The 20,064-nt window shown below is 44.0% G+C and overlaps 1 protein-coding gene across 1 annotated transcript in view; it reads left to right on the forward strand.

Annotated features, from left to right (window-relative positions):
* LOC106574379 (parathyroid hormone 2 receptor) overlaps positions 1–20,064 on the forward strand; it is a 43,276-nt gene that overhangs the window by 12,228 nt on the left and 10,984 nt on the right. The window contains exons 6-9 of the mRNA XM_014150233.3: positions 1,695–1,878; positions 9,683–9,836; positions 10,115–10,175; positions 10,911–10,977. Of these exons, the coding sequence (XP_014005708.3) occupies positions 1,695–1,878; positions 9,683–9,836; positions 10,115–10,175; positions 10,911–10,977 (466 nt within the window). The remainder of the gene's footprint in view (positions 1–1,694; positions 1,879–9,682; positions 9,837–10,114; positions 10,176–10,910; positions 10,978–20,064) is intronic.

Consider the following 20,064-nt stretch of genomic DNA (forward strand, 5'->3'; position numbering starts at 1 on the left):
CTTCCTTGGATTCTAATTTGCTCTCTGTTTATCATAGACGCTTCAAACAACTTTATAAAGATCGTTGACATCTAGTGGAAGCCGTAGGTGTTGCGAAATGAATCCTTTCTCACTATGGTATCTATAAAACAATGACACTAAATAGTACAGTCACAAAATTCACATTTTTTTGGATCTATTTTTCACAGGTTTTTGCCTGCAATATGAGTTTTGTTATACTTACAGACACCATTCAAACTGTTTTAGAAAATTCAGAGTGTTTTCTATCCGAATGTGTTAATAATATGCATATCCTAGCTTCTGAGTTGGTGTAGGAGGCAGTTAAAAATGGGCACATATTTTTTTCAAAATGTCTCAATACTGCCCCCGAGCCCCAACAGGTTATTAAAGGTGAAATAAAAATAAACAAAATAAAATTCATCAAATAGCACAACCAAATAACCTGGATTACATATGAGATTACATTAAAAGTACATAGTGCAAGTGATCAATGCTGTTCAAGATTCTTCACAGGTTATTATAGAAATTGTAAAGATCTCCACAGACCTGCGACCTTTGCATGCTATCTTGAACATGCACACTTTCTTTGATTACATAAGAAGACATTTATAGTTACAGTAGGCTAACCTCAACATTTGGCCATGGATGTGTGACTCATTTTAAGGTTGAATAAACACTGTTACATTAGTTTGTAAGATAGCCTTAACTTTAGGCTGTTTGCTGTATTACACAATTATTATTGAATTGTGTTTGGTTGACAACTCAGCCAAATATCAACATTTTAAAGGATATCTAATACTTGGATAGTTTCATCTGAGCCACTGGCTTAATCATATTCTTCATTTTTGTTGGTTTAGTTGGAGACGTGAATCCTACATATTATTTGTTAACTTGTCGAAAGGTTAACAGGCTAGTTACTGCACACCAAAACTGAATTGTGTTTGGTTGTCAACACAACCAAATATCAACATTTAATGAGATGTATCTTTTGTGCCACTGACTTAGTCTGGCCTTAATTCCAGTTTGTCTAAAACACGCTTTGTACAAGTTAGGAGGAATGGGCCAACATTCACCAAATTAATTGTGGGACGCTTGTGGAAGGCTACCCAAAACGTTTGACCCAAGTTAAACAATTTAAAGGCAATGCTACCAAATACTAATTGAGTGGATGTAAACTTCTGACCCACTGGGAATGTGATGAAATAAATAAAAGCTGAAATAAATTATTCTCTCTACTATTATTCTGACATTTCACATTCTTAAAATAAAGTGGTGATCCTAACTGACCTAAGACAGGGAATTTTTACTCGGATTAAATGTCAGGAATTGTTTAAAACTGAGTTTAAATGTATTTGGCTAAGGTGTATGTAAACTTCCGACTTCAACTGTATATGTATTAACAGTACGTTTCCAAATTCCTCTCAACACAATAAACTATGTTTGAATGCCAAAAAACAAAAATGTAGATGCCTAGAATTTATCTCTAGGTTTCTACCTAGGTTTCTTCCTTCGAGGTAGTTTTTCTTAGCCACTGTCCTTTTGCTACTGCTTTGCTTACTCTTTGAGGTTTGGGCTGGGCAAAGCACTTTGTGACAACTGCTGATGTAAAAGGGTTTTTATAAAATGTATTTCATCGATTGAATATATTGATTGTTGAGCCTTGAGTGTTTTACCCCTGTCTGCCTGCCATGCAGACACCTCCACTGCACCAGGAACTACATCCACATGCACCTGTTCATGTCCTTCATGCTGCGTGCCGTCAGCATCTTTGTCAAAGACAAGGTGGTCCACACCAACGGAGGTCTGCAGGAGTTTGACACAGCGCTCATGGACAACTACAAGACCATCTCTGCTATGCCCCTTGACAACTCCCAGTTTGTGAGTACAGTAATGTTCTTCCCTTCGACTTCAAGGTCAGTTTGTTTGCTGTATGACATGCACTTAAAAGCTTGCTCTCAAGTGTCAGCAACATAGAGGGGGTCGATAAATACACATCGAATACAAGACATTAAAAATCTAAATCACATAAAATGTTATTGGCCGCAAACACATATTTAGCCAGATGTTACTGTGGGTGTAGCGAAATGCTTGTGTTCCTACCTCCAATAGTGTAGTAATATCTAACAATACACAACAATACACACACAAAGTAAAAGAACGGAATTAAGAAATATTAGGGTGATCAATGAGTCTGGAGTATAAATATACAGTGCCTTCAGCAGGTATTCATACCCCTTGACCTTTTCCACATTTTGTTACATTACAGCCTTATTCAATTTTTTTTTTTTTTAATGCATCAGCAATCTGCACACATTACCCCATAATATACATTTTTATACAGAATTAAAAACTGAAATATCACATTTACATAAGTATTCAGACCCTTTGATATGAGACTTGAAATTGAGCTCAGGTGCATCCATTGATCATCCTTGAGATGTTTCTACAACTTGATTGGAGTCCCCCTGTGGTAGATTCAAATGATTGGACATGATTTGGAAAGGCATACACCTGTCTATATAAGGTCCCACAGGTGACAGTGCATGTCAGAGCAAGAAACCAAGCCATGAGGTCCAAGGAATTGTCCATAGAACTCCAAGACAGGATCGTGTCAAGGCACAGATCTGTGGAAGGGTACCAAAAAAAGCCTGCAACATTGAAGGTCCACAAGATCACAGTGGCCTCCATAATTCTTAAATGGAAGAAGTTTGTAACCACCAAGACTCTTCCTAGAGCTGAGCAATCAGGGGAGAAGGGCCTCGTCAGGGAGGTGACCAAGAACCCGATGGTCACTCTGACAGTGCTCTAGACTTCCTCTGTGGAGATGGGAGAACCTTCCAGAGGGACAACCATCTCTGCAGCACTCCACCAATCAGGCCTTTATTGTAGAGTGGCCAGGCGGAAGCCACTCCTGAGTAAAAGGCACATGACAGCCCGCTTGGAGTTTGCCAAAAGTCACCTAAAGACTCTCAAGCCATGAGAAACAAGATTCTCTGGTCTGACAAAACCAAGATTGAACTCTTTGGCCTGAATGCCAAGTGTCAAAGTCTGGAGGAAACCTGCCACCATCCCTATGGTGAAGCATGGTGGTGGCTGCATCATGCTGTGGGGGTGTTTTGGGGGTGTTTTTCAGCGACATGTACTGGGAGAGTAGTCAGGATCGAGGCAAAGATGAACGGAGCAAAGTACAGACAGATTCTCGATGAAAAACTGCTTCAGGTTCACCTTCCGAAGGTTCACCTTCCAACAGGTCAACGACCCTAAGCACACAGCCAAGACAACGCAAGAGTTGTTTCGGGACAAGTCTCTAAAATGCAGTTACATGTAGTGGAGTTACTTTTAGTTATTTCCATATTAATTCAACATTTACCAATCATTTTTTTGGCAACATCCATATATATGTCATTTTCATTCATGTTATAATATATTAACATTAAGATTCATATGTAAACAGAGCTTATCAAAAAATGGATCTACAAGCACAAAGACAAAAAAGTGTGGTCCAGCCAGAGCCCGGACTTGAACCCGATCAAACACCTCTGGAGAGACCTGAAAATAACTGTGCAGCAACACTCCCCATCCAACCTGACAGAGCTTGAGAGGATCTGCAGAGAAGAATGGGAGAAATTCCCCAAATACAGGTGTGACTTGAGGCTGTAATTGCTTCAACAAAGTACTGAGTAAAGGGTCTGAATACTTACACTAGTGTTCAAAAGTTTGGGGTCACTTAGAAATCTCCTTGTTTTCCATGAAAACATACATGAAATGAGTTGAGGGTATGGCATGGCGTTGCAAAATTGAGGGATAGCCTTCCTTCTTCAAGATCCCTTTACCCTGTACAAATCTCCCACTTTACCACCACCAAAGCACCCCCAGACCATCACATTGCCTCCACCATGCTTGACAGATGGCGTCAAGCACTCCTCCAGCATCTTTTCATGTTTTCTGCTTCTCACGAATGTTCTTCTTTGTGATCTGAACACCTCAAACTTAGATCCGTCTGTCCATAACACTTCTTTCCAATCTTCCACTGTCCAGTGTCTGTGTTCTTTTGCCCATCTTAATATTTTATTTTTATTGGCCAGTCTGAGAAATGGCTTTTTCTTTGCAACTCTGCCTAGAAGACCAGCATCCCGGAGTCACCCCTTCACTGTTGACGTTGAGACTGGTGTTTTGCTGGTACTATTATTAAAAATATATATTTTACCCCAATTTCGTGGTATCCAATTGGTAGTTAGTCTTGGCTCATCGCTGTACGGACTCGGGAGAGGCGAAGGTCGAGAGCCGTGCGTCCTCCGAAACACAACCTAACCAAGTCGCACTGCTTCTTGACACAATACCCACTTAACCCAGAAGCCAGCTGCACCAATATGTCAGAGGAAACACCATACACCTGGTGACCGTGTCAGCATGCACTGCGCCACAGGAGTCACTAGTGCGCGATGGGACAAGCACATCCCTGCTGGCCACACCTTCCCCTAACTCGGACGACTCTGGGCCACTTGTGCGCCGCCCCATGGGCCTCCCGGTCGCGGCCGGCTGCGACAGAACCTGAACTCGAACCCAGAATCTCTAGTGGCACAGCTAGCACTGCAACGGAGTGCCTTAGACCACTGCGCCACTCGGGAGGCCTTTGCAGGTACTATTTAATGAAGCTGCCAGGGGACTGTGAGGCATCTGTTTCTCAAACTAGACAGTTGAATGTACTTGTCCTCTTGCTCAGTTGTGCACTGGGGCCTCCCACTCTTTCTATTCTGGCTAGAGCCAGTTGCACTGTTCTGTGAAGGGAGTAGTACACAGCGGTGTACGAGATCTTCAGTTTCTTGGCAATTTCTCACATGGAATAGCCTTAATTTCTCTGAACAAGAATAGATTGACGAGTTTCAGAAGAAAGTTATTTGTTACTGGCCATTTTGAGCCTGTAATCGAACCCACAAATGCTGATGCTCCAGATACTCAACTAGTCTAAAGAAGGCAATTTTTGTTGCTTCTAAATCAGCACAACAGTTTTCAGGTGTGCTAACATAATTGCAAAAGGGCTTTCTAATGATCAATTAGCCTTTTAAAATGATAAACTTGGATTAGCTAACACAACGTGCCATTGGAACACAGGAGTGATGGTTGCTGAAAATGGGCCTCTGTACGCTTATGTAGATATTCCATAAAAGATCAGCCGTTTCCAGCTACAATAGTCATTTACAACATTAACAATGTCTACACTGTATTTTACACTGTAACATCAATTTAATGTTATTTTAATGGACAAATTTTTTTGCTTTTCTTTCAAAAACAAGGACATTTCTAAGTGACCCCAAACTTTGAACTGTAGTTTATGTGAATTTGATATTTCAGTTTTTTATGTTTTATAAAATGGTAAACATTTCAAAACTTGTTTTTGCGTTCCGTTTTATGGGGTATTGTGTATAGAAAAAAACGATTTAATCAATTTTAGAATAAGGGTGTAACCTAACAAAATGTGGAAAAAGTCAAGGGGTCTGAATACTTTCCGAAGGCAGTGTGTGTGTGTGTGTGTGTGTGTGTGTGTGTGTGTGTGTGTGTGTGTGTGTGTGTGTGTGTGTGTGTGTGTGTGTGTGTGTGTGTGTGTGTGTGTATATACTGAACATAAATATAAACACAACATGTAAAGTGTTGGTCCCATGTTTCATGAGCTGAAATAAAAGATCTCAGAAGTTTTCCATACACACAAAAAGCTTATTTCTCCCAAATGTTGTGCACAAATTTGTTTACATCTCTGTTAGTGAGCATTTCTCCTTTGCCAAGATAATCCATCCACCTGTGACATATCAAGAAGCTGATTAAATAGCATGATCATTACACAGGTGCACTTTGTGCTGGGGACAATAAAAGGCCACTCTAAAATGTGCAGTTTTGTCACACAACACACTGCCACAGATGTCTCAAGTTTTGAGAGAGCATGCAATTGGCATGCTGACTGCAGGAGTGTCCACCAGAACTGTTGCCAGAGAATTCAATGTTAATTTCTCTACCATATGCCGCCTCCAATGTCATTTTAGAGAATTTGGCAGTATGTCCTACCAGTCTAACAACCGCAGACCACGTGTAACCACGCCAGCCCAGGACCTCTACCTCAGGTTTCTTCACCTGCTGGATTGTCTGAGACCAGCCACCCAGACAGCTGATGAAACTGTGGGTTTGCACAACCGAAGGATTTCTGGACAAACTGTCAGAAACCATCTCAGGGAAGCTTTATCTGTGTGCTCGTCATCCTCACCAGGGTCTTGACCTGACTGCAGTTTGGCGTCGTAACCAACTTCAGTGGGCAAATACTCACCTTCAATGGACACTGGCATGCTGGAGAAGTGTGCTCTTCACGGATGAATCCCTGTTTCAACTGTACTGGGCAGATGGCAGACAGCATGTGGGCGAACAGTTTGCTGATGTCAACGTTGTGAACAGTGCTCCATGGTGGTGGTGGGGTTATGGTATGGGCAGGCATAAGCTACAGATAACGAACACAATTGCATTTTATCAATGGCAATTTTAATGCGCAGACATATCGTGACGAGATACTGAGGCCCATTGTCGTGCCATTCATCCACAGGTATTACCTCATGTTTCAACATGGTAATGCACACCCCCATGTCGCAAGGATCTGTACATCATTCCTGAAAGCTGAAAATGACCCAGTTCTTCCATGGCCTGCATACTCACCAGGCATGTCACCCATTGAGCATGTTTTGGATGCTCAGGATCGATGTGTACGACAGCATCTTCTAGTTCTCCTTCGTACAGCCATTGAAGAGGAGTGGGAGAACATTCCACAGGCCACAATCAACAGCCTGATCAACTCTATACGAAGATGTGTCGCACTGCACGAGGCAAATGATGATCACACCAGATACTGATTGATTTCTGATCCACGCCCCTATTTTCTTTTTAAAGGTATCTGTGACCAACAGATGCATATCTGAATTACCAGTCATGTGAAATCCATAGATTAGGGCCTAATTTATTTATTTCAGTTGACTGATTTCCTTATATGAACACTAATTCAGTAAAAATTATTGCATGTTGCATTTATATTTTTGTTCAGTGTGTGTGTGTATAAATGTCTATGATGACATGTATAGACATTATGGATAGAATAGTATTTGTACAGCAATAGTTAAATAAGATAGGCCTTGACTAGAATACAGTATATACATATGAAGTGGGTAAAACAGTATGTAAACATTATTCAAGTAACCAGTGTTCAATTTCTATGTACTGTACATAGGACATCAGCCTCTAAGGTGCCGAGTTGAGTAACCGGGTGGTAGCCGGTTAGTGACAGTGACTAAAGTTCAGGGTAGGTTACTGGGCGGAGGCCGGCTAGTGGTGACTATTTAACAGTCTGATAGCCTTGAGATAGAAGCTGTTTTTCAGTCTCTTGGTCCCAGCTTGGATGCACCTGTACTGACCTCGCCTTCTGGATGGTAGCGGGGTGAACAGGCTGTGACTCGGGTGGCTGAGGTCCTTGATGATCTTCTTGGCCTTCCTGTGACACCTGGTGCTGTAGATGTCTTGGAGGGCAGGCAGTGTGTTCCCGGTGATGCGCTGGGCAGACCGCACCACCCTCTGGAGAGCCCTGCAGTTGCGGACGGTACAGTTGCCGTACCAGGCGGTGATACAGCCCAACTGGATGCTCTCAATGGTGCATCTGTAAAGGTTTGTGAGAGTCTTAGGGGCCAAGCCAAATTTCTCCAGCCTCCTGAAGAACTGCCTGTCTCTGTGGGTGGACCATTTCAGATTGTCAGTGATGTGTACGGCGAGGAACTTGAAGCTTTTCACCTTCTCCACTGCGGCCCCGTCGATGTGAATGGGGGTGTGCACCCTCTGCTGTCTCCTGAAGTCCACGATCAGCTCCTTCGTTTTGTTGACGTTGATGGAGAGGTTATTTTCTAGGCACCACTCCGCCAGGGCCCTCACCTCCTCCCTGTAGACTGTCTTGTCGTTGTTGGTAATCAGGCCTACCACTGTTGTGTCGTAAGCAAACTTGATGATTAAGTTGGAGATGTGCGTAGCCACGCAGTCATGGGTGATCAGGGAGTACAGGAGGGGTCTGAGCAAGCACCCTTGTGGAGCCCCTGTGATGAGGATCAGCGTAGTGGAGGTGTTGTTGCCTACCGTTAGGAAGTCCAGGACCCAGTTACACAGGGTTCAGACCCAGGGCCCCAATCTTAATGATGAGCTTAGAGGGTACTATGTTGTTGAAGGCTGAGCTGTAGTCATTGAACAGCATTCTTATATAGGTATTCCTCTTGTCCAGCTGGGATAGGGCAGCGTGCAGGCGATTGCGTCATCCGTGGATCTATTGGGACGGTATGCAAATTGCAGTGGGTCTAGGGTGTCGGGTAATGTGGAGGTGATATGTGTTCCTTAACTAGACTGCACTTCATAATGGCAGAAGTGACTGCTACAGGGCGATAGTCAATTGTATTGTTTCCTGCCATTTGTTCATTTTGATACTCTGATTATCAGCTGTAGTCAAACACGTGAGTCTGGAAAGACAATTCTCTTCAGTGTGCATTGAATTCATCCTAGCGAATGTATACTAGATATATGAAATCCTGGCTTTTACAGCGTACATTTTAGAAATGTCACATACTATAAATCTTTCTGTTTTTGCATACCCAATCAGAGTACTATTTAGAACACAGGTAGGGGTATTCAGACAGGCCCAGAGACTTTTTCCCATATGTTTATCTTTATTTAGACAGTTCAAAATCTAGATGTACTGTGGATGTATAGTTTGTGGAGGGGAGAAAGTGGCTGGGGCGGGGATTCAAACCCATGTCACTCTTATGCGTGCATGGTCGATTGCAGCACTACCGCTGCTCCACGCTGCTACACGTAACCAACGTCCTTGATAATGTTGATGACCTTGCGGTGGCAACGCCATATGACTTCAATGGAAAACAACACTGCGTCAGTCATTTTCTGTGTCGTCCTCATAATCCTCAGCTTGGACTGAACTTTATCAACAGTCTCTTCGTACTGTTTGTCATACTGTGAGTCTAAGCTTAGCCGCAGTGGGAAATGACTGGGAAAAGAGGATCAACGGTTGAGAATGTCATGTACGTGAAGACCTCGGTTGCTCTTTTCCTGTATGTCAGGATATCCCCAGGCAGGTGGCAATTTCCTCTATACAAATATCTCCATCACGACAGACCAACATCAGGGAAAGAGAATAATATTCAATGGTTTTTCTTTTCCCAGAATTTGTATTACTAGAAAAACATACTATTTAGTTAACTGTCTAGTTTGTATTACTAGAAAAATATTATTTACTCAGCAGGTAAATCATGAGAAAAATAATACAGATGTGACTATTTGTGCATAGATGAAAAAACATCTGTTTGCAGCTAAAACTGTAGGCACCAACACATCTGATATCCATGCTATGACTAATAATTCAATCAGTCGGGATATGTTTTGAGGTCACAAAGCATTCTGTGGGGTTCATCTTGTGGGGCTAGGCTAACCATCACATCCTTTCATTTGTGCTTTATTGATAGATAGATTAGAGTGGGAGATAAGTGACGAGGAGGGGACACAGTGAGAAGGGAGCATGCCGGTATGTGTATGGACCTGAAAGTGTTACCACTGGACCAGAGCTCTGCACTACAGGATGTTTTTAACAAGCTGTTGTTTTTACCAGGTTGGATGCAAGATCACCGTGTTGCTCTTCATTTACTTCCTGGCAACCAATTACTACTGGATCCTAGTAGAAGGGCTGTACCTCCACAGCCTCATCTTCATGGCCTTCTACTCGGACACCAAATACCTGTGGGGCTTTACCCTGATTGGATGGGGTGAGCTGCTCTGCCGTCTTAGAAACGCATGCGGTCACCCAATCACAACAGCGCTCATGTTGTTGACAGCCACATGTTACTACAGCTGTTATTCAAAATAGGAAAAGCACTCAGACATATGAGTTTGCTTGTTGCAGGTGCGTGGGAATAGTTTCATATCTTAAAAGAAGAAAACAAATCCCACTGCTCTTGCCAGTATCAATTTAATTTCTTCAGTGTACTGAATCTTGTAAGATCTTGAGACGGCAGTAAGCAATCATTGTCCTCTCTAATTTCAGGTGTCCCTGCTCTCTTCGTCGCCGCCTGGGCTGTTGTCCGGGCAACGCTGGCAGACGCACGGTGGGTGAGAGTGACGCTCAACTTCCTCCTTCACCTACCATATTCAAGACACCTCCAGCAGCACACTTTAAGTGGAGGAGCCCAGTGTAGCATGCAGGAGCCTGTTGAGGGACTCTGTGCATCAGCTGTCTAGGCTCCCCACAATCATCTGGTTTGGAAATAGGATCTCCCGAGGTGTTTTTGTTCAGGGGCTGAACAACATATTTTTTACCTTTTCAGCTCAGGGATTCGATCCAGCAACCTTTCGGTTACTGGCCCAACGCTCTAACCACCAGGCTACCTGGCACCCCAGTACTCTTGTTCTCATTCACAGTCAGCGGCCTACTTGCTTTATTGTTGCAGCTGCACACCTTTGACATGACACCATTACACTTTTTTTTGCCTCTTCTCACAGCCATTGTGTATGCGGAGCGCCCTGAGACTGGCAAGAGAGACTACACTTTTGTTGCACGACGACATACTCTTTTGAGAGCAGTAAGGAACTCCTGCAGTACAAATGTACTCTAATCTCTTTCTCTCTCTCTATCTTTCTTTCTCTCTCTCTCTCTCTGTCTCTCTTTCTCTATATCTCTCTCTCTCTCTCTCTTTCTCTCTCTCTCTCTCACTCTCTCTCTCTCTCTCTCTTTCTCTCTCTCTCTCTTTCTCTCTCTCTCTCTCTATCTCTCTTTTCTTCTCTCTCTCTCTCTCTCTCTCTCGCTCTCTCTCTCTCTCTCGCTTTTCTTTCTCTCTTAACAGATGCTGGGAGTTAAGTGCGGGTACCATTAAATGGATCTATCAAGTTCCCATCCTTACAGCCATTGGTGTAAGTGACTTCAATTGTAGTAAAAAACATGATAATGCCTCTCTTCAATTCATCAATCATAGCCAATGAGGCGAGAATCCGGTAGTTTGCATCCATTACTAGAAGGTTACATTGCTGACTATTATCTTGATTTTTTTTAAATAAAGGGTTTTATTCTCTATACAGCTGGATTCATGTTCAAGTTTTATCAACTTTGGTCAAGCTTATAGCTTAGTTTGCTCTGCACAACTTCACACCTGGAGTCTCTGGGCAAAGTCCTTATTTCGGGAGATAAAGTAAATAAATTAAATCAAGACAAATAAGAGAGAAGTTGAAAGCCTGATGCCAAAAACTGCTGACATACAAAAAATAAGTGATGGTCCTGGTTGCTTTTTATCATGCATAAACTATTTACTGTAGCTCCCAGACTGTAACTCTTGTTATGTATAATACTCTTGAAGAACTAAAATCCGAAGAGAGGATTTCATCTGCTTTTCTCCGGGCCAGAAGCTTTCTCTCTGCCCCTTGGAAGAGTGGAGTGACAGCAAGAAATAGAACCCTTGTAATGAAACGGAAATGTAACCATTTTGAATGATTGGACAGGAATTTAGCCTGTAAAAATGATTGTTGAGAATTTTCTTCCAGTTTGAGAGCCACATAAAATAAAATGAACAGGGAGGGAAGGACAGAGTGAATAGGGAAAATTAACAAAACAGAGAATAATAGTGGCCTAGGTACTCCCTAGTGTACAGTATACCAGTATACCCCTACCTGAGTACCTAAGCCTAGTGTATACCTTCCCCTGGCTGTTCTTACTCAGCCACCAACACTCTCAAACTGACACCACTGACTCAGTCTCAGCAGAGATACATACATTTGCATCTCTTTCAATACTATTGCTCTTAACCTGCCGCATGAGGTGGACCAAGGACTTAGGTTCTCCTAATGAAATCAAAGTGGACTACAAGCCTTGTCTTTCGATTGAAATGTAATCTCATACAAACCTTTGATGGTACAAGTTCAATGATATCATGGTAGAAATGTCATGATTAGAGATAACGGTGAGGTTGTTCATTTGATATGCTGTGTATCGATGCCCAGAATCTTGTTTTTTTTTTTTTTTTCTTTATTGAGACCAAAATGACAGAGGGGGAGACAGGCAGGTGGGATTAACAGATTAAAAGGGTTGGAGTGGGGATTGAAACCCGGTATCCGGTGGGGAGAGGAATGTGAGTCTAAGCCGGGAGCTAGGCCACAGGCACTGGACAATTCGTTTTTCTATCCAGACTCCTGAGTGAGAATGCCAACGCAGTGGGTCAGACCTTTGAAATTGTGTGCTGATAGAGCCTCTCCTTATAGTATTATTAGTGGGTTTAGTTCAGTAGGAGGAGTTTCAGAGGACTGACTGACCCGGCTGACATCTACTCCTCAGGGCCCTAGTGCCCATCCAGACAGTCAGACTGTGTGGACCAGAGTGAATCAGAGTGCAGCTGCAGGCTGAGCCTTCAGTTCCCTCTGTCTCTGTCATATTTTATCGGTGAGGAAGTGCTACATAAGAATAATATATTTGATTCCCAAATAGGGTTGCAAATTCCGGTACCTTTTCTAAAATTCCCTGGTTTTCTAGAAATCCTGGTTGGATTTCATGTTATTTGATTCCTGCATGTGTCAGTTCTGGTTCATGACAATACATTTGGATTTACAGTATTTGGACCTTAAGAACATTGATGCAATGAGACAATCTGACCATGTCACCTACAGAACGGTAGGCCTACTACAATGAGACAATCTGACCATGTCACCTACAGAACGGTAGACCTACTACAATGAGACAATCTGACCATGTCACCTACAGAACGGTAGGCCTACTACAATGAGACAATCTGACCATGTCACCTACAGAACGGTAGGCCTACTACAATGAGACAATCTGACCATGTCACCTACAGAACGGTAGCCCTACTACAATGAGACAATCTGACCATGTCACCTACAGAACGGTAGGCCTACTACAATGAGACAATCTGACCATGTCACCTACAGAACTGTAGCCCTACTACAATGAGACAATCTGACCATGTCACCTACAGAAAGGTAGACCTACTACAATGAGACAATCTGACCATGTCACCTACAGAACGGTAGCCCTACTACAATGAGACAATCTGACCATGTCACCTACAGAACGGTAGGCCTACTACAATGAGACAATCTGACCATGTCACCTACAGAACGGTAGCCCTACTACAATGAGACAATCTGACCATGTCACCTACAGAACGGTAGCCCTACTACAATGAGACAATCTGACCATGTCACCTACAGAACGGTAGGCCTACTACAATGAGACAATCTGACCATGTCACCTACAGAACGGTAGACCTACTACAATGAGACAATCTGACCATGTCACCTACAGAACGGTAGCCCTACTACAATGAGACAATCTGACCATGTCACCTACAGAACGGTAGCCCTACTACAATGAGACAATCTGACCATGTCACCTACAGAACGGTAGGCCTACTACAATGAGACAATCTGACCATGTCACCTACAGAACGGTAGCCCTACTACAATGAGACAATCTGACCATGTCACCTACAGAACGGTAGGCCTACTACAATGAGACAATCTGACCATGTCACCTACAGAACGGTAGGCCTACTACAATGAGACAATCTGACCATGTAGGTCCTACTACAATGAGACAATCTGACCATGTCACCTACAGAACGGTAGGCCTACTACAATGAGACAATCTGACCATGTCACCTACAGAACGGTAGCCCTACTACAATGAGACAATCTGACCATGTCACCTACAGAACGGTAGGCCTACTACAATGAGACAATCTGACCATGTCACCTACAGAACGGTAGCCCTACTACAATGAGACAATCTGACCATGTCACCTACAGAACGGTAGCCCTACTACAATGAGACAATCTGACCATGTCACCTACAGAACGGTAGCCCTACTACAATGAGACAATCTGACCATGTCACCTACAGAACGGTAGCCCTACTACAATGAGACAATCTGACCATGTCACCTACAGAACGGTAGACCTACTACAATGAGACAATCTGACCATGTCACCTACAGAACGGTAGGCCTACTACAATGAGACAATCTGACCATGTCACCTACAGAACGGTAGCCCTACTACAATGAGACAATCTGACCATGTCACCTACAGAACGGTAGCCTACTACAATGAGACAATCTGACCATGTCACCTACAGAACGGTAGCCCTACTACAATGAGACAATCTGACCATGTCACCTACAGAACGGTAGCCCTACTACAATGAGACAATCTGACCATGTCACCTACAGAACGGTAGGCCTACTACAATGAGACAATCTGACCATGTCACCTACAGAACGGTAGGCCTACTACAATGAGACAATCTGACCATGTCACCTACAGAACGGTAGGCCTACTACAATGAGACAATCTGACCATGTCACCTACAGAACGGTAGCCCTACTACAATGAGACAATCTGACCATGTCACCTACAGAACGGTAGCCCTACTACAATGAGACAATCTGACCATGTCACCTACAGAACGGTAGGCCTACTACAATGAGACAATCTGACCATGTCACCTACAGAACGGTAGGCCTACTACAATGAGACAATCTGACCATGTCACCTACAGAACGGTAGGCCTACTACAATGAGACAATCTGACCATGTCACCTACAGAACGGTAGGCCTACTACAATGAGACAATCTGACCATGTCACCTACAGAACGGTAGCCCTACTACAATGAGACAATCTGACCATGTCACCTACAGAACGGTAGGCCTACTACAATGAGACAATCTGACCATGTCACCTACAGAACGGTAGACCTACTACAATGAGACAATCTGACCATGTCACCTACAGAACGGTAGGCCTACTACAATGAGACAATCTGACCATGTCACCTACAGAACGGTAGCCCTACTACAATGAGACAATCTGACCATGTCACCTACAGAACGGTAGGCCTACTACAATGAGACAATCTGACCATGTCACCTACAGAACGGTAGCCCTACTACAATGAGACAATCTGACCATGTCACCTACAGAACGGTAGACCTACTACAATGAGACAATCTGACCATGTCACCTACAGAACGGTAGACCTACTACAATGAGACAATCTGACCATGTCACCTACAGAACGGTAGCCCTACTACAAATGAGACAATCTGACCATGTCACCTACAGAACGGTAGCCCTACTACAATGAGACAATCTGACCATGTCACCTACAGAACGGTAGACCTACTACAATGAGACAATCTGACCATGTCACCTACAGAACGGTAGGCCCCTACTACAATGAGACAATCTGACCATGTCACCTACAGAACGGTAGGCCTACTACAATGAGACAATCTGACCATGTCACCTACAGAACGGTAGGCCTACTACAATGAGACAATCTGACCATGTCACCTACAGAACGGTAGCCCTACTACAATGAGACAATCTGACCATGTCACCTACAGAACGGTAGGCCTACTACAATGAGACAATCTGACCATGTCACCTACAGAACGGTAGGCCTACTACAATGAGACAATCTGACCATGTCACCTACAGAACGGTAGGCCTACTACAATGAGACAATCTGACCATGTCACCTACAGAACGGTAGACCTACTACAATGAGACAATCTGACCATGTCACCTACAGAACGGTAGGCCTACTACAATGAGACAATCTGACCATGTCACCTACAGAACGGTAGGCCTACTACAATGAGACAATCTGACCATGTCACCTACAGAACGGTAGGCCTACTACAATGAGACAATCTGACCATGTCACCTACAGAACGGTAGACCTACTACAATGAGACAATCTGACCATGTCACCTACAGAACGGTAGACCTACTACAATGAGACAATCTGACCATGTCACCTACAGAACGGTAGGCCTACTACAATGAGACAATCTGACCATGTCACCGCCTACTACAATGAGACAATCTGACCATGTCACCTACAGAACGGTCGCCTACTACAATGAGACAATCTGACCATGTCACCTACAGAACGGTAGGCCCTACTACAATGAGACAATCTGACCATGTCACCTACAGAACGGTAGCCCTACTACAATGAGACAATCTGACCATGTTCACCTACAGAACGGTCGGCCTACTACAATGAGACAATCTGACCATGTCACCAACAGACACCGTAGGCCTACTACAATGAGACAATCTGACCATGTCACCTACAGAACGGTAGCCCTACTACAATGAGACAATCTGACCATGTCACCTACAGAACTGTAGCCCTACTACAATGAGACAATCTGACCATGTCACCTACAGAACGGTAGACCTACTACAATGAGACAATCTGACCATGTCACCTACAGAACGGTAGGTCTACTACAATGAGACAATCTGACCATGTCACCTACAGAACGGTAGCCCTACTACAATGAGACAATCTGACCATGTCACCTACAGAACGGTAGGCCTACTACAATGAGACAATCTGACCATGTCACCTACAGAACGGTAGCCCTACTACAATGAGACAATCTGACCATGTCACCTACAGAACGGTAGGCCTACTACAATGAGACAATCTGACCATGTCACCTACAGAACGGTAGGCCTACTACAATGAGACAATCTGACCATGTCACCTACAGAACGGTAGCCCTACTACAATGAGACAATCTGACCATGTCACCTACAGAACTGTAGCCCTACTACAATGAGACAATCTGACCATGTCACCTACAGAACGGTAGACCTACTACAATGAGACAATCTGACCATGTCACCTACAGAACGGTAGGCCTACTACAATGAGACAATCTGACCATGTCACCTACAGAACGGTAGGCCTACTACAATGAGACAATCTGACCATGTCACCTACAGAACGGTAGCCCTACTACAATGAGACAATCTGACCATGTCACCTACAGAACGGTAGGCCTACTACAATGAGACAATCTGACCATGTCACCTACAGAACGGTAGCCCTACTACAATGAGACAATCTGACCATGTCACCTACAGAACGGTAGGCCTACTACAATGAGACAATCTGACCATGTCACCTACAGAACGGTAGGCCTACTACAATGAGACAATCTGACCATGTCACCTACAGAACGGTAGGTCCTACTACAATGAGACAATCTGACCATGTCACCTACAGAACGGTAGCCCTACTACAATGAGACAATCTGACCATTTCACCTACAGAACGGTAGGCCTACTACAATGAGACAATCTGACCATGTCACCTACAGAACGGTAGGCCTACTACAATGAGACAATCTGACCATGTCACCTACAGAACGGTAGGCCTACTACAATGAGACAATCTGACCATGTCACCTACAGAACGGTAGCCCTACTACAATGAGACAATCTGACCATGTCACCTACAGAACGGTAGACCTACTACAATGAGACAATCTGACCATGTCACCTACAGAACGGTAGACCTACTACAATGAGACAATCTGACCATGTCACCTACAGAACGGTAGGCCTACTACAATGAGACAATCTGACCATGTCACCTACAGAACGGTAGGCCTACTACAATGAGACAATCTGACCATGTCACCTACAGAACGGTAGCCCTACTACAATGAGACAATCTGACCATGTCACCTACAGAACGGTAGGCCTACTACAATGAGACAATCTGACCATGTCACCTACAGAACGGTAGCCCTACTACAATGAGACAATCTGACCATGTCACCTACAGAACGGTAGACCTACTACAATGAGACAATCTGACCATGTCACCTACAGAACGGTAGCCCTACTACAATGAGACAATCTGACCATGTCACCTACAGAACGGTAGACCTACTACAATGAGACAATCTGACCATGTCACCTACAGAACGGTAGCCCTACTACAATGAGACAATCTGACCATGTCACCTACAGAACGGTAGCCCTACTACAATGAGACAATCTGACCATGTCACCTACAGAACGGTAGGCCTACTACAATGAGACAATCTGACCATGTCACCTACAGAACGGTAGGCCTACTACAATGAGACAATCTGACCATGTCACCTACAGAACGGTAGGCCTACTACAATGAGACAATCTGACCATGTCACCTACAGAACGGTAGCCCTACTACAATGAGACAATCTGACCATGTCACCTACAGAACGGTAGACCTACTACAATGAGACAATCTGACCATGTCACCTACAGAACGGTAGACCTACTACAATGAGACAATCTGACCATGTCACCTACAGAACGGTAGGCCTACTACAATGAGACAATCTGACCATGTCACCTACAGAACGGTAGGCCTACTACAATGAGACAATCTGACCATGTCACCTACAGAACGGTAGGCCTACTACAATGAGACAATCTGACCATGTCACCTACAGAACGGTAGCCCTACTACAATGAGACAATCTGACCATGTCACCTACAGAACGGTAGGCCTACTACAATGAGACAATCTGACCATGTCACCTACAGAACGGTAGGCCTACTACAATGAGACAATCTGACCATGTCACCTACAGAACGGTAGACCTACTACAATGAGACAATCTGACCATGTCACCTACAGAACGGTAGCCCTACTACAATGAGACAATCTGACCATGTCACCTACAGAACGGTAGGCCTACTACAATGAGACAATCTGACCATGTCACCTACAGAACGGTAGGCCTACTACAATGAGACAATCTGACCATGTCACCTACAGAACGGTAGGCCTACTACAATGAGACAATCTGACCATGTCACCTACAGAACGGTAGGCCTACTACAATGAGACAATCTGACCATGTCACCTACAGAACGGTAGACCTACTACAATGAGACAATCTGACCATGTCACCTACAGAACGGTAGCCCTACTACAATGAGACAGTCTGACCATGTCACCTACAGAACGGTAGACCTACTACAATGAGACAATCTGACCATGTCACCTACAGAACGGTAGGCCTACTACAATGAGACAATCTGACCATGTCACCTACAGAACGGTAGGCCTACTACAATGAGACAATCTGACCATGTCACCTACAGAACGGTAGGCCTACTACAATGAGACAATCTGACCATGTCACCTACAGAACGGTAGACCTACTACAATGAGACAATCTGACCATGTCACCTACAGAACGGTAGGCCTACTACAATGAGACAATCTGACCATGTCACCTACAGAACGGTAGGTCCTACTACAATGAGACAATCTGACCATGTCACCTACAGAACGGTAGCCCTACTACAATGAGACAATCTGACCATTTCACCTACAGAACGGTAGGCCTACTACAATGAGACAATCTGACCATGTCACCTACAGAACGGTAGGCCTACTACAATGAGACAATCTGACCATGTCACCTACAGAACGGTAGCCCTACTACAAAGAGACAATCTGACCATGTCACCTACAGAACGGTAGGCCTACTACAATGAGACAATCTGACCATGTCACCTACAGAACGGTAGTCCTACTACAATGAGACAATCTGACCATGTCACCTACAGAACGGTAGGCCTATACAATGAGACAATCTGACCATGTCACCTACAGAACGGTAGCCCTACTACAATGAGACAATCTGACCATGTCACCTACAGAACGATAGACCTACTACAATGAGACAATCTGACCATGTCACCTACAGAACGGTAGACCTACTACAATGAGACAATCTGACCATGTCACCTACAGAACGGTAGGCCTACTACAATGAGACAATCTGACCATGTCACCTACAGAACGGTAGGCCTACTACAATGAGACAATCTGACCATGTCACCTACAGAACGGTAGGCCTACTACAATGAGACAATCTGACCATGTCACCTACAGAACGGTAGCCCTACTACAATGAGACAATCTGACCATTTCACCTACAGAACGGTAGGCCTACTACAATGAGACAATCTGACCATGTCACCTACAGAACGGTAGGTCTACTACAATGAGACAATCTGACCATGTCACCTACAGAACGGTAGACCTACTACAATGAGACAATCTGACCATGTCACCTACAGAACGGTAGCCCTACTACAATGAGACAATCTGACCATG

The sequence above is a fragment of the Salmo salar genome, chromosome 16, assembly GCF_965601325.2.
Source record: "Salmo salar chromosome 16, fSalSal1, whole genome shotgun sequence".
In the NCBI taxonomy this organism is placed as follows: Eukaryota; Metazoa; Chordata; class Actinopteri; order Salmoniformes; family Salmonidae; genus Salmo; species Salmo salar.